Source organism: Diabrotica virgifera, chromosome 5, assembly GCF_917563875.1.
Source record: "Diabrotica virgifera virgifera chromosome 5, PGI_DIABVI_V3a".
Taxonomy (NCBI): Eukaryota; Metazoa; Arthropoda; class Insecta; order Coleoptera; family Chrysomelidae; genus Diabrotica; species Diabrotica virgifera.
The window spans coordinates 264109407-264125529 of record NC_065447.1 but is presented as its reverse complement, the minus strand read 5'-3'; the positions used below and the strand labels follow the sequence as shown (position 1 = coordinate 264125529).

Here is a 16123-nt window from a genome sequence, read left to right as displayed (position 1 = left end):
GTACTTGGTCAACACCAATATAACGACAATGGACTGAAGTCCAAATATAATTCTCATTTCGAGCACCTATGGGATAAGCTCAAACGCAGAGTTCGGATCCGTAATCCAACACCAGTGACAGTGGCGGAGCAAAAAACAGCATTAGATGAGGAGTGGGAAGAGATTCTTCAGGAATCAGTAAGTAACTTTCGCCCACCAGATGGTGTGATGACATAAAACGGATCGACAAAAACTGGATGCAAACATGCAGCACAAAACAGAAATGCATGGAAAAGACTGAGGGAGACCTATATCCAGCAGTGGATAGATCCGGGTTGAATTATGATGATGATGATGATGATGAACTAACTTAATAAAGTCGCATGGAAAGTGTAATACAACGCAGAGGAGGAAATACTTAGTATTAATTTTGATTTACTCAGATTTTTATGTTAATTTACTTTTATATTCATTACATAATGACTCATTCATAATATATTTCCTCACTATACAAAGTTATCTTTCTTTAGTTAATTTTCTATAAGAATAATCTTTCTTGTAAATTTACATTGTGTGTGGATAATCACTTGCCAAACAGTGATTTGAACAGTTTTGAGTCATTTTTTTTGCTCTTGAGTGTAGTATAATCATTCGTTTTTACAGTAAACACTTACCAGTTACAGGATCTTCATGAAGTGGTAAAGAAGCTAGCGAACATTTCTCAATAAAATCTGAACATGCTTGCTTCATTAATTCTCCTCCCAAACCCCTAAAATACTGTTTTTCTTTAAATTTGGGTATCAGGGCCTTTACTTTCTCTAAAATATCTTCTGAAATTGACGAACTTATAGGTTTGCATTGATTTTTGGTAATTTTTGATATGGCATACAAAACCTCACCAATCGATATGACACTGCCATGCCTTGCGTTTAGGTCTATGGTATTTGTTTTTTCTAGTAGACTAGGGAGAACTGATAGTACCATATATTCAAGATTCTAAAAAAAATTTCAATAAATTATTTAATTTTAGTTGTATTGAAATAAGTACCAAAAATTGCTACGTGCTGCATGTTCAATTCATGTATTGGAGCCAAATTTAGAGAAAAAAAAATTTGAATTACTTACATTTGACGTTAAATTGTGTAGAGCTTTCGCAGTCAGTTCTCTTATGGAAGGATCCCAGTGATCGACTTTTCGAACGAGTAAATGATCAATTAAAGGTATAGAATATTCTTGAAATTGCGCGATATAGACGCTAATATTAAGAAAAGCATTGCTTCGAATACTGACTGAGAAAAAGTCAGCAGTAGTAAGAATGTCTATTCCATGAGGAAAGCTTCCTTGGCGACCTACGTTTTCTTGAAAGGCTGCTGATGCTGCACGACGACAGTTAATCTTAAAAAAATAAAAAATCTATTATATATTTTTGTCAACTCAATTATTCAATTGTATGATTGACATAATACACACATACAAACACATAAATATTTAGAAACAGAACAGGAGAAATAATTGGTGATCAGGACGAGATACTGGAAAGGTGGGCAGAAAATTTTGAGGGTAAACTAAATATAAGAAGTGAGATGAGGTTGCAAGAAGCAGAAATACAGCTTGAAGACATGCACGACGAAAGAGAGAAAGATAACATCCCAACAGAGAAAGAAGTCATCAAAGCAATACAAAAATTGAAAGAAAACAAAGCTCCTAGATCATATGGTATAACATCTGAACTTTTCAAAACATGGCGCAAAAAATCTGGCCGCTAGTATAAGTAGGCTAGTAGAACTGATTTGGAAGCAGGCGAAACTACCAGAAGACTGCAACGTAGGTTAATTGTACCAATTCACAAGAAAGAAGACCAAACAGTTTGTGATAACTACAGAGGCATTACAGCGTATGACAGCGTAGACAGAAACGCATTATATAAAGCCATGGTAGAATATAGACGCAATACACTTAGTGATGTAGGAGATAATATCCCAATACACTTAGTGAAGTTGGTGAAAGCAACCCTCTCAACAGTCGAGTGTAAGGTTATAGTGCAGAATGGAATATCAAGATCTTTCCAGACGCAAGCCGGACTTCGACAAAAGGATAGTATTATATAGTGCCTTCTATTCAACATTGCCATAGAGAAAGCTATTAGAGAATCTGAAATAATAACACGAGTGAACATTATTAATAGGAGTGAACAAATACTACCGTATGCAGATGACAATGATATCATAGCAAGAAGGAAGGCGGACCTTTGTTCAATCGTTCAAGGCATTGCAAGCAGCATCAAAAAGAATGGGGCTACAAGTTAACACTAATAAAACTAAGTATATGAAGGTTACAAATATTAATCAAGTAGCAGAACCTGAAGATCTAATGGTTGGAACATATACTTTCAAATGAGTAAGAGAGTTCGAATATCTAGGCTCACAAATCAACCAAAGTGATACGGTAAGTGGAGAAATTAACACACGTATATATCTAGCAAATAGAGCATACTATTGATTAAAGAAACTTTTTAACATCAAACATAGTCACAAAAAGAACAAAAATATTGATATAGAGAACTCTAATCAAGCCCGTCCTCACTTACGCGGCAGAAACGTGGAAGATAACAAAAAGTGATGAAGAATGGTTAGACTATTTTGAACGTAAAATCCGCGGGCATATCTATAAAGGTGTGCAGGAAAACGAATTATGGCATAGAAGCTATAATTCTGAGCAAGTGAACTTACAGTGAGCCTAGTATTGGTAGATCTTATCAAAATAAACAAGCGGCGGTGGCTAGGCCACTCAGAGAGAATGAATTATGTGAAGCCGTTGAAACACATTTATAGCCAGAGACCGGATTTAGTGAGGAGAAGAGGCAGGCCCAGAGAACGATTTAAGGACCAGGTGAAAGACGACTTGTGAGTGTTAGGAGTGCGAAATTATAAAACCAAGATGAAGGAGAAGAAGGAATGGATGCTGATTCTTGAACAGGCCAAGACCCACCATGGGTTGTAGAGTCAATGTTGATGATAATGATGATTATGATACACACATAATATTCAATGTGTAAATACAAACCTCTTTGTCAAAACACGTAACAATCAACAAGGAACTCGCAATCTGTTTCACGTAAGGGCCCAACACTTGGCTGTCATAGGCTCTAGAAAATGACCAGCACACGTAGCAAGCAGCATCTCTTATGTGAGAGCCTACAGAGGAATAACCTCTTGGTTCATCATACACTAGAGCCTTCAAAACGACAGGGACAACTTGCGGGAGACGCTCTGGTAGAAGAAGTCCTCTCCTACCCAATTCTGCCAAAGCCAGACAGCCACCATGCCAAGCCATATCTGATTCTCTAGGACTAAACAGTTCTAGAACTGATCCTACAACATCATCTGCGAGGTCTTTAGGAAGCCTGGCTGTTACTCTGCCCACTCCTTTGGCTGCTGACCACCTAAAATATAGTTTAGTTTTTGAAAAGTTCAACATAGTAGAAAGTACAAAACAACAGACCTCACTACTCCATCGGTACTTCTGAGCCCCTGTATCAGCTGATCTATTACTTCTTCAATCTCATCCGGTACGTCAATTATATCCTCAGTATCAGTCTCTTCTTCAATGCTATTTGATGTACGAGAAACAGAGTTGTCTCCTGAGCTTAAATTAGCAGCTAATGATCTATTTCCTCGTTTGTACCTCCAAGTAGCTATCCTTGGAGGAAGAAATGTTAAACCTAAAAGATTATTAATTAAAAATAGTACAGTATATTACACTATTATGCCTGGTTGCACCAACAAATCCTAAGCTCCAGCTTAGCTAAGCTCATAATTTTTTATTTTTATCTTAGCACGTCTTAACTGAGACGAAGCTTAAGATGCAATCCACATGGCAATCCGTGACTGAAAATTGATCAAGGTGCTCAAGGTGCAAACGGGTATGTTCTAGTCAGCTGAGATTAAGGCACATCTAAGCTTAAGATACGTTGGTGCAACCAGGCATTAGTAAACCACCTTACTATGTTCTATTATTTGACTAAAGGTTACATGCCGAAACATTGGAAAGGTATTATGGAAATTTAACAAATACAGACCCACCTAGATAACAAATTGAAGCTCAACCACCACAAAGCAGCAGATATAAAAAGGAAAATTATAACTAGAGCAAAACACTTCAGAAGTTTAACATACAAGAATGAGGGAATTACGATTGAAACAGCAGCCAATATTTATAAAATGATTTGCAGGCCCATGCTGGAGTATGGTTCTACAATTTTCTATAATTGTAAAGGTCCTACCAAAAATAATATAAAAGTGGCTGAAACAACTAGCCTTCGACAAATCACTAGAATATGTCATCCTGATAATCCACTTCATAATCCATCAAACAGAATGCTGTACGATAAAACTGGAATTGAACCTATTAATGAGAGACTCAATAAGCTGTTTAAATATCTCTTTATTAATGACAATAACAAAAATTTGATTGAGCCCCACATTGTGAAGATACCAGAGGACAGTGCCCGTAGATATCCAGGAAGAACTCTTTTTGAAGAAATCTGCTATACATCAAGACAATAAACAACTCTATTCAAATCATCACCTGTATTGTAACTAATTGTCAGTGATATTGTGATTAAGTGATAAAACATATATTGTAATAATGTATATTAATTGTGTAAATTGGCTGAAAGACTTCGGTCGATGGCCTTTTGGTACATTGTATCAATAAAGTATGTCTCTCTCTCTCTATATTTTAAGCTCTAAGTAACATTACAATGGACGAAACGAACTGTCAATGTAGAGATGATGCTTTAACTCCTGGAAAGGATGAAAGAGGAACTTCTTCAAGCCAGGTCATTTCCTGGTCATTGTGTTCATAAAATTTGAAGAACTCTACATATAAATACAATATTCTCGGTACAACAGAAAGATATTTTTCTATACAATACAAAAATTTTGTAAACAATTTTTTATGAAAATTAATATTACCTATTCTTTGAATTATTTTATAAACCAACTTCTGTATGTTTGAGCCAGATTTGTTCTTGAATTCAGCATTTACTACCCACTGTAGTAAATTTCTCGTATATGGCAAAAGGTCCTCTCTCTTTCCATGTTTCAATATAGTTGCCACGCAAGCTAAAGATCCATATATGACAAACACGTTGCTATCATTTGAAAGACTTAACGCTTTTGCCCATTCTAAGAAAGAAGACAGATGCTTTTCTTTAACATCATTTCTAAAACAAAAATATATATAAAAAAAAGTTTTCTTAAATTATACAGAGTGATAGAAATACATTACATAGTTACAAGCCAAATCGAGTGACTGAGAATTACTATACTAAATTTCAATAAGACAGTCAGTACATGTAAACAACGATTTTAGTTGTTAGAGGTGTTTAAAATGTATCTACTTGTTGCATAGTAACAGTATATTATTGTAAAGTAAAGAGTTGGTGTGACTCCAGTGGTGTGACCAGCAGGGAATGGGTTAATTACGAACCTTGTGATGAACTGATGTGACAAACATGCAGCAGCATCTCTACATTTATCTGGGACTACAGCATATGTTTTAATGAGATTCAAAATTCTATCCATAACAGTAACTTTGGAAGTTTCTTTCTGATCAAAACCATCAAATCTGGACATATGAAACGGTATCATTACAATGATTGATAACCATAATAATAAGATATACCGGGTGGTCCAAGTATTGGCATCATCTGGAGTTTGAGCTTCTAAAAGTTGGAGTACTGGTTCAAAATCTGTTACCTGGAATTAGAATAAAACATATCATATTAAAATATATAAACTAAGACAATTTAAATATACAAAACACTAATATTTATTCAGAAATCTTTTTGGTTTTTATAAGTAAAACAGCTTGAATGGACAATGGATGTGAAGAACAAAATAAGGAGCTATCAGAGTTTTATCAAGAACCTAATATACTAGCAGTAACAAGAGCTCAAAGAATTAGATGGCTGGGCCACGTCAAGAGAATGAGTTCAGTAAGAGTCTTAAAAATGATAATACAGTCAACTCTCGTTAATTCGAAACTCGAGGGACTCTTAAATTATTACGAATTATTGAGTGTTTGAAATATCGAATGGTTTGAAATTTGTGAGAGAAACTAAATAAAACTTCGAATTATTAAGTGTTGATGAATTATTATTTATTACTGCTATTCTATGAAAGACATACAAGCAAGAACAAGCAAGAATAACGAAGGCACAATTCGCCTTCAATGCGTTAAATAAAATCTGGCAAACAAGTGAAATAACAGAGTCAACAAAAATCAATATATTCAATATGTGTAAAAAGCATATTACTCTACGGAGCAGAAACTTGGAAGCACGACGAAAGCACAACAAAGACGCTGCAGACTTTTGTAAATAGGTCCTTAAGAAAGATCTTAAAAATTTACTGGCCTAATATAATAACAAATGAATAACTATGGAAACGAACGAAACAAACCAGTATAATAGCAACAATCAGACAGAAGAAATGGAAATGGATCGACCATACGTTAAGAAAAGATCCTAGTAACATCACAAGACAAGCACTCGAATATCAACCTGAGGGTACAAGGAAGAGGGGACGACCAGATAATACTTGGAAGAAAACAGTAACCAGAGAACACAACAGAATCGGCTTAAGTTGGGGGGAAGTGAAAAACAAAGCAAGAAACAGAGGAGAATGGAAGGAATTGGTACGCAGATTAACCAGAGAATAAACACAAGAAGACGCGCTGAGCTGGCCACCAGCCGTCTTACACTATCGGCCAAGAAACGCAGATGCGCCCAATACTCCACTAGGAGTGATGGTCCAAGAGAGAGACAGAACTGCTATTCTATAATGATGACAAAAGTTTAGAGGTACATTCGTGTACATACATGTATGTATTCATAATGTGAATTAATCAATCTTTCGAAAGAACTGTATTATACTGATTTGCTTCAAAGCACATTGCTGCCGCTCAGACTGCTCAATAATTTGTTTTTAAGAGAAAAAGTGCCTGAAATGCTTTTTCACCATTTTCGTCTTGTAGACAGAAGGTTTGTAAGAAAGATATCGAATGAGGATCTTGCTTCCTTAACTGACACCTCTGCCAAAGGTTCTTATGTATCGTACTTATCTTCATCGTTACTTTTGTTCATTCGTATCTGTCGCAGATAAAATTTTGCCATTGGTTAGTGAACCTGAGACAGCAGCATCTTCATCCACTTAAACAAAGTCAGAAAAACTCAGACCGCTGATGTCAACTAATGGTTCTATTGCTGGTTCTTCATCATCCATAAGTATTGGAAGATTTTCCTGATCTTCTTTTAAGAAAACTGATTTTTTGAAGCAGGTACAGAAAAAGAGAGCGCAGAAGAAAAAGTACAGAAAACTGTACTTTTTTCATTCGAATTACCAAGTGCATAAAAATGTATGGATTTAGTTCGAAATATAAAGAGATTTTGTAGGGAACTAGTGATAACTTTGAATTATAGAGAGGTTCGAATTATCGCAGGTTTGAATTAAAGCAAGTCGACTGTATATAGTGAGTTGGCAGGAAGAAGGAGAAGGGGAAGACCGAAGTCAAGATGGAGCAATGAGATGAAAGAAGACATGACAAGACTTACATAACCAACTGGAAAAGGAGAGCTAACGATAAGTGAGAGTGGAAGAGGATAGTTCATCATGCCATGGGCCTGTAGTAGAAATGTGTGGTAAAGAACACACAATGGACAGAAATGAGTGATGAAGAAGTGTAGAAAGAAGACCACTGAAAAGGGAAAAGTTCAGGAAAAAGAAGTGTACCATGTCAATCTTATAGAAATAAATTGAATATATATTACCTCATGAGGTAGATGCCTTATTATCACTTTGTATCCTCTTACATTCACAACAACAAAAAGGAATTTAAATGTTAAATGTTTTAGTTTCATATCATTTGTGGGATTTCTCACAATCTCTATAAATTTTTCTAGTATTTCATTTATATGGGAATCTATTAGGTGAGGTTGTTCAATATATTGGTTAAGAAGAAAAGAAAACTTTTCATGTGTTCTTTCAACAATGGAAGTTTCGGCATTTACAGTGTTTTTAAGATTATCTATTATTTTGAGAACTTCCTCATGTTCGGTAAAGTATTCTAAAGCACATCCTAAACCGAACGGCTCGTCCTCTTTTTGTAGTTCATTATTACTTTTATTAGACATTTTTTATATTTTCATTTTCCATTGACACAAATATACAATACAAATTTAATAAATTTTAATTTTAAAGTCAATAAGACAATGACATGACAAGACGAGTGTTGCCATCGTATACGCTAAAAGCTGATTGGCTCCGCCATCTTTTGCTCAGATTTCCGGATTAATTTGGAAGGGGTAAACAGATGATCTTGTTTATTTTTCGTTTACTCTGGTTTAACCTCACTTAACTAGATAGATCGAGAAATATTAAATTACTATTACATACTATTATTCAGGTTGAAAAATGCCTTCTTCTAAGGTAAAAGGTTGCGAAGTCGATTGGGGAAAAATAATGTGAAAATGAATTCTTTCCCAAAAGAATCTGAACGATGGAAAGTGTGGATTAAAAATATAGGGTTAAAACAAGATCCAAACAAATATGCTGTTGTATGTGAAGTAAGTTCTTCAAGTAAAATTAATTGAGTATTTGCATTTGATGCATTCTCTTTATAATATTTATATCATTAAAAAATATTGTATTCAATTTTTGAATGTTTAGGAACACTACTTCTGACATGTGGAAAAAAGTTAGACAAGATGGCAGCAGAAAATTAAAATGCAATGCTGTACCAACAATATTTAGAGAAGAAAGCGAAAGTATTTAATTATTTATATTGGTTTTTTGTTTATTCACCAATTTAACACCTATAGATATTTGTATAACAAGAGAGCGAAGTGCACCTTTTCCTCCCAAGAATAAAGTTGACTAGTTTACTACAGTAATCATTCAAGGGAGGAAAAGGCACTTCTCCCATGTTATACATTTTTCCACCTCCCTCAAATAAGTCATTATTCCATTTTTAAAATATTTATATAACTGTTGATTGAATACATGAATCATAATTGAATACAGGAATTTGTGTATTCAATCAACAATAGAACTAACAAAATTTATTAGAGAACTAAAACTAACAAGTAGGTACAGTATAACTATCAAATTATTAATGAAAAATTTTTAAATCAAAATAACAATTTACTGTTTTTACCATTTTGCAACATCTATAAATAAAATTTAAAATGTATGGATACTTACCTAATAGAAAATAGAGTAATAGTATAGGGTGTCAATAAGTTATTTCATCTATGCTATGACATAGTATGACGTCAACATCACTTTTACTTTTACTCCCTAGGGATTAAAAGTACTTTGTTTCCCTAGGGAGAAAAAATATGACTATGCTCCCTACAATGAGGCCAGGAAATGTATACTTTGGATAGAGGTAGGTGGGAAAATCTGTTTTATTCAGTTATTGTGATTTGTTTCTTACAGACAATCGGTTTGTTTTAGCACGAGTTTCAAACGGTCTGAAACCATTAGCGAATAGTGGACCAGCGCGAGTAGAGGGGATAGCACTCGTAACTGTATTATGTTCTCTCACTGACCAACTGTTTGCTGACTAGTTCGACTGTTTGCTAGAACAAACCTATTATTCAAACAAAATGTCCTCTACGTCAGACTGATCAGAATTTTAAAAATGTGTCATATCAATCAAATCAAAAAATTTAAAAAATTGTTCCTGTAACCATTTTTAGTGGAAATAATAACAGTACTTATATTGGATCAGAGAGCCACCCAATTCATTGTTAAAGTATGATAAACTAAAAGTTAAACAATTAGGCATGCACTTCATATTATATTTAATGAAATATAACCCACTGGTACTCATACAAACTTGACGGCAAGCCAATTCAACAAATTTTTCCTCATTTATTAGTTTTTCACTACTGTTAAGTTTGGAAGCAAGCGCTGTTGCCAAATAAAAACATATACAGTCGGAAAAATGAAAGAATACCCATGTACAATCACATCAATCACATATTTTGTATTTGCTGTTTTTTTTTCATAAATAATAAATGAGAGAGATAGATTATTAATAATCTGAATAATATGTGATTGATGTGATCGTTCATGGGTATTCTTTCATTTTTTCGACGGTATGTATTTACCACAGCAACTACAGGTGACACTGTTTCTCTTTGTCTTTAAGAGTGTGAAACAAAGATAACTACAGTGGGAAAAATAAAGAATACCCATGAACGATCACATCAATCACTTATTTTGTGTTTCCTATATTTTTCTATAACAAACGTTTATTATTTATAGAAAAAGATAACACACATAAATTAAGTGATTGATGTGATCGTTCATGGGTATTCTTTCATTTTTCCAACTGTATCTGTAATATACGCTGAGCTCGTAGGTAGAGGGGATAATTAAAAAATCGCGAGAGCCAGTAGTGACAAGTCTGTAAACCTTTACTGGAAATTTGACATAAATGTCAAAGTGAATAATTTAAAATTGAAATTAAAAACATTAATTAGAAAAAATATTAGTTGGTCAAAGCTGTGATATATTTTTATCTTAAGTATACTTACGGTTTAAATACTGAATTAAGTTTTTTTAATATTTTGTAATATCTAATTATAATTAGATATAAATCATCTAAGCGCCATCTACACGATAATTGTGAATGTATCTGAAGTAAGAAATTAATATTTCATTAAGAGAACGTTAAAACAGTTAGCAAAATTTTTAAAAAATCGATTACAATTTAATTACTTTTTTGCGTTGTAAATATTAAGCGATAAAATTAAATAATAAATTTAAAAATTACTGGTGAAAGTTGAATTAGTAATCCGCTAGGAGCGACACCAGCGAAGCTCAGAGCGTATAAGTGGGTGCGTTTGGACGACCATAGCAGCTGACTGTCAGCAGAAATCGGCTGAGTGGTTGTATCCAGCTGTGATAGGGAAAGCTTAGTAAATCTCTCAGCGGCTGACTTCCAGCGGTGACGTCTGACAGCTACTGCTGGCTCAGCTGTCCAGCCGCTGTGGTCATCTGAATGCACCCAGTGTCAGTCATGTTTTCCTATAGTATAGAAAACTTAGATAGAAGGTTATGTAAGATTTTTGTTTGTTTATTTTTTCTTCTTCTTTTGTGGCCTTTGGAAGCTGTGCCCATTTAGCCAGCAACATTTCTTAAAATTAATGCCTAACTAAACCTACCATACAAGAAAACCATTACGAACCTAAACGACCAATCAAGGATACAGAAGGGAAAGTAAAGTTATTTAAAAAATAAACCGTTGTTAAAATATAAACTAAATAAATAAAATATAAATTGAAAACAATAATTTGACATTATAAATATAACCTCCAATATTATGACAGACGTCAGTTACCATGACATCATATATTATACTCGTCACTAATTCTAGCCAATGAAATGCTTGCTGTAATAGGAATGGCATATCAAAAAAACCTGACTATTCTCTATATATTTTTTCAAATTTAGAATATGGCAACAAGGGGAAAGTTATGTGCATTCCTCATTGTTTGACTTTTCCTATATCTTTAGTATCAGGTCATCGTACAATACAAATACTTCCTGCAATGATTGGAAGTAATGCAGAACAAGAATTGAATTTGGAATCGCCGAGAAAAAGGATTGGTGTACAAAATAAGAAAGTATATAAAGGACAACAAACATCTTCCATAAGCGATCAAAATTGTATAACTGAAATTCAGGAAATAGATTCTGCTCCACCTTTAGGTATAAAAAATATTTTGACATTTTTTTTTATTTAATACACAATTTAATTTACCATCTGATCATGAAGCTATAAGTAAATGGTGTGAATGTTGAACACATGAGGGAGAAGCTGCCATGTGGCAACTCTCCTGTATAATATATTTTATATTAGTTCATATAAATAGTTAATTTATTAAGTCTGTTGGCCATGGTTTCTTCAGTCACCTTTCAAATCCAGGAGGGGTATTTAGCAGTCTTGATTCGTTACTTGGATGATCCGTTGTCCATCAAGGAAGTTTCTTGTGATTATTCTAATTTCTTCCTCTACCAAGGATGTGACAGAGTTATCTTGTATAGGGTTTTGTTCAAGTGTAAACACTTTTTGCGCCAGTCCAGCGCTGTTTTGAATAGAAAGGTGGTCTATTTTTCATGCCACTGGCATTCCAGTGAGAGTGGCACCAGTTTCTGGATACATGTAAATGTTACTTTATTTTATGTAAATATTATTTTCATTCTAGAATCAAAGGGAGACTCTTTTAACAGGTAAATGACGCTATCATTCTTTTTGTTCTAGAAAAACTGTAAATAGTATTTAAGGCAACGATTGTGAATGAGTGAGAAGTCTAATAAAGCCACGACGAGATACTGTATTAGAGCGTACGATTTGGAGGTATTTTTGATTAGATAAATTTTGTAAAGTACAATATAAATTAGATTTGATTATGTGTAGTATTTCCTAATAAATTAAATACTATTAAGTGTTTATTATTCTTGTAAGTTAGTGTGGTAAATAAATAATATGAAGTAAGTCTGTGTATTTAAATTAATATAAGTGTTCTTATTTAAAAATAAATAAAGTCAATTCAAAATAAATATTAATGCCTAAAAGTCAAATTAGTAAAGTCGCTCACATGTCACTAGCAAAGAAACTTGTCAGCTTTTTGTTTCCGGTTGATTTGGACAGGTTAAGAATTTAAAGTGGTAACACTACATGTTAAATCAATCATTTTAAATTGTTTACAGTTTTACTTACAGTAGGAGATGTAAAGTCTGTTTTAGACTATAACATAAAATGATATAAGAAAATGGTATAACAAAAACTTACATGAAATGATTGTGTACAATATTAATACAAGAAGTTTTGTGTATTATATTGTCACATTTTGGTATCAAAATATGTTATGTGATTCTGCGCATTACATCCTAAATAAGTACTTTTTTTATATTTTTGTGATGGTACATGTACTATTAACCTCAATTTTCTTCTTCTTATTTTCTTTTAAGAATATTTTAACCTCATTTTTCTCAACATTTAACTAGTTACTTTTATCTTCGATATTTTATATTACATAGATATATTTTAAATGATGGATAAGAAAACTCTATTATTATCAGCTGCTTCCATTGCAACATTTCTTAAAAGAAAAGTTAACCTTAAAAGAACCAATGTGACAGTATAACGAAAATAACCTAACTGCGCATGCCTGTGTACTAAAAATTGTTATCAAATAGGACATGTTCTAATTTGTATAACATTTTCTGTTAACAGATTTTGTTTCCTGTTTTACATTGTGACAAAACTTAGTATACCATTTTCTTATATCATTTTATGTTATAGTCTAAAACAGACTTAACATACTTTTGTTTACCAGTATGCAAAAATTAAAAAATCTCTCATAGATATTGATTCACCACTCAAGAACTAACAAATTGTGAAGAGCACAAATATGCCTGTACTTCGTTATCTGTCCAGGGCTGATATCAATTGATTGTCACAATATTGTATAGGTATAGAATAATTCATTTTATTACAATTAACAGTTTTTAGGTTTCCATACTTCTAAAGGAAAAACGAACCCTTATAGGCTCACTATATACTTATACTATGGCCAAAAAGCGGCAGTGAGAATAGAAGACATAACATCAGAAGAAATAGAAATGAAAAAAAAGGTGTTCGACAAGGGTGTATACTTTCACCAATATTATTTAATATATAGGTACTCGGAAGACATATTAAGTAAGACAATGGATGAAATAAACATAGGCATTAGAATTAATGGCATGATCATAAATAACCTGAGATACGCTGATGATACAGTTCTTTTAGCCGAATCACATGAAAACCTACAGATACTGCTTACTTAATAAAGTGACCGCAGTAAGTGGAGAATATGGACTATGGCTTAACATAAGCTTTATTCCAGCAATGTTCCATTAATTTTATCTGTCTCTTCCACATTAACCAAGAAGAGGTGTTGAAATTTCTGATACATTTCCAGTGGATACATTACTAGCTATTCGTGATGAATAATGAGTAATACAGACTTAAAAATTCATACAGACCTAGCAGTCATTACTTAGCTTTTGATTAAAATTGACAAATCTAAACGCACAAGTGGTCTATTACTTTTCTGTCCAAAAAACGTTTATATGTTTTTTGTCATTTTGAATTAAACACCTATAAGTTCGTTTATGCTTTATGTTTCTAGCTTGATTCTATTTTTGAAGTTATTAGATACGATTGGGAAAAATGTTTTTTATAAAACTAACAGTATGCACTATTGTGCACACAGACAATATAAAGTTAGTTGCTAAATCTTTCAAGTTACGTATCAGTGGAAATAAAGTGTGAACAAAATATATTGGTGTTTTTAGTAAATATATGTTTTATAATTTTTTAATTTGTGCTATTCTTTTAATGAAATTTTTTGGAAAGTAGTAAGTATTAAAATTTAATTTAAATATTTAAATAAATTACAAATAAACTGTTTGTTTTGAATCTATTTATTTCCTTGAAATAGTTGAAATCATATATACAGTAGAAGCTCTCTTAACCGACCATGACGGGAGCTGCCCATAGGTTGGATAATCAAAAAGTTGGTTAAACCGAAAATCTTTAAAACCACCCTCAGAAAGACATTACATATGTAACTCTATTAAAAATATATATATTTTATGATCTATAAACAAAAAAGTAGTATGTACATATAGTCCGTCCGCTATAACTTTTCCCATGGGTCACGATTCATTTTCAAACAAATTAAGTCAAAATATAAAGTGAAACGAATGTCGATGTGTATATACATATGTAATTAACAATATCACTCACAAGACAAATTATGAAACTTGTATGACCTCTAATCTAAAAATAGTATCATCCAAAAAGGTGTAGGGTCGGTCGGTTAAGAGGGCGTCTACTGTAAGTATAACTTACATACATAAAAGTGCACACACTATTTTTTAATCCATGTTTAAACACTGGTTATGTCACTAGTATTAAAAGAGGCACCTAAACACATTTTGCAAATTATCACAAAAACTAATCTTGTAAGTAACAGACCAGTTTAGCTCCAGCATCCTCATCTGATCTTCCCCCTTTTCTAGCAACTAGCAGAATAACTGATAAATGCTTATACTTTTCATTAACAATAACCATACTAACTCCTTCCACGCTATGTATTCTGCTTTACTATTTTGACCAGCTTCTTATCTTATTCCCAGTATCTTCCACACATCCGAACCTAAATGACTTTACTCATACTCTCACCTTTTCTATAGAATTATCACAATACCGTTTTAGCTTTTTAAGAAGCAAATGATATTTTTACACAATCAGTGTGAAACCAATTATTGCAAGCTCCACTGCAGCCCATCCATAATGAGACCATAATTTTGTTTACAATGATTTGGTTCAGATTCATTTAGTTTCTGTTCTGTTATGAATTAACGTCTTTTTTCTCCGAATCAATATTGCACTATCTATAGGCACTTCAGACTTTCTCAAAACAAGCAGTTCTAATAAAAGAACATAACATTAATTTAATCAAAATATAATTTTGCATTTTTTGCAATGTTTCTATATAACCTCAATCTTCTTTTTACAACTGACAGTTATGTAAAATTTATATTTTTGTGTGCGACTAGGGCAACCAGTATCACTGAGGGCGGCCATATTTTGCTCTGCATAGGGATTACGTACACTCGATACGCATCGTATCCGCCATGTTTTCCCGTAAGGCGCTATGGGAAAACATGGCGGATACGATGCGTATCGAGTGTACGTAATCCGGGCCCAGGTTTCCGGGCTTGGCTACACTCTCCCTGGACGCACTCTGTGACAAGACAATTGACATTGAAATTATAGTTTCTGTGAAAGCACCATCTAGTGATTTGTACGAAATCAATGTACAGATTTCTTTATGGTCATGGAGTGATTAAGAACTTTTCACTGAAGGTGTCACAGTCAGTAAAATATTTATCAAGGCAATGATAGAATTTTTAGATAAAACCGAATGCAAATAGTAAACAATCAAACTAAACATTATACTATCTACAATGCCAATATAATAAAAATAAATACCAGGATTAAAATATCTTTT

General features: G+C 33.1%; 1 protein-coding gene and 1 long non-coding RNA gene across 2 annotated transcripts in view; both read right to left on the bottom strand.

The window, feature by feature from the left end:
• The window catches only part of LOC114329978 (tubulin-specific chaperone D), a 43466-nt gene extending 35223 nt beyond the window's left edge, over positions 1-8243 (bottom strand). Inside the window, exons 1-7 of the mRNA XM_028279277.2 lie at positions 7814-8243; positions 5473-5741; positions 4956-5206; positions 3481-3700; positions 3043-3421; positions 1105-1374; positions 654-975 (exon numbers count right to left, since the gene is read on the bottom strand). Of these exons, the coding sequence (XP_028135078.2) occupies positions 654-975; positions 1105-1374; positions 3043-3421; positions 3481-3700; positions 4956-5206; positions 5473-5741; positions 7814-8176 (2074 nt within the window). The 5' untranslated portion in view covers positions 8177-8243. The remainder of the gene's footprint in view (positions 1-653; positions 976-1104; positions 1375-3042; positions 3422-3480; positions 3701-4955; positions 5207-5472; positions 5742-7813) is intronic.
• A 2876-nt stretch (positions 8244-11119) lies between these two features.
• Positions 11120-13033, bottom strand: LOC126885332 (uncharacterized). The gene is made up of 2 exons (XR_007698391.1): positions 12850-13033; positions 11120-12258 (listed from the first exon to the last, which is right to left on the bottom strand). It is a non-coding gene; the product is annotated as an uncharacterized LOC126885332 (long non-coding RNA).
• Positions 13034-16123: the final 3090 nt, after the last annotated feature.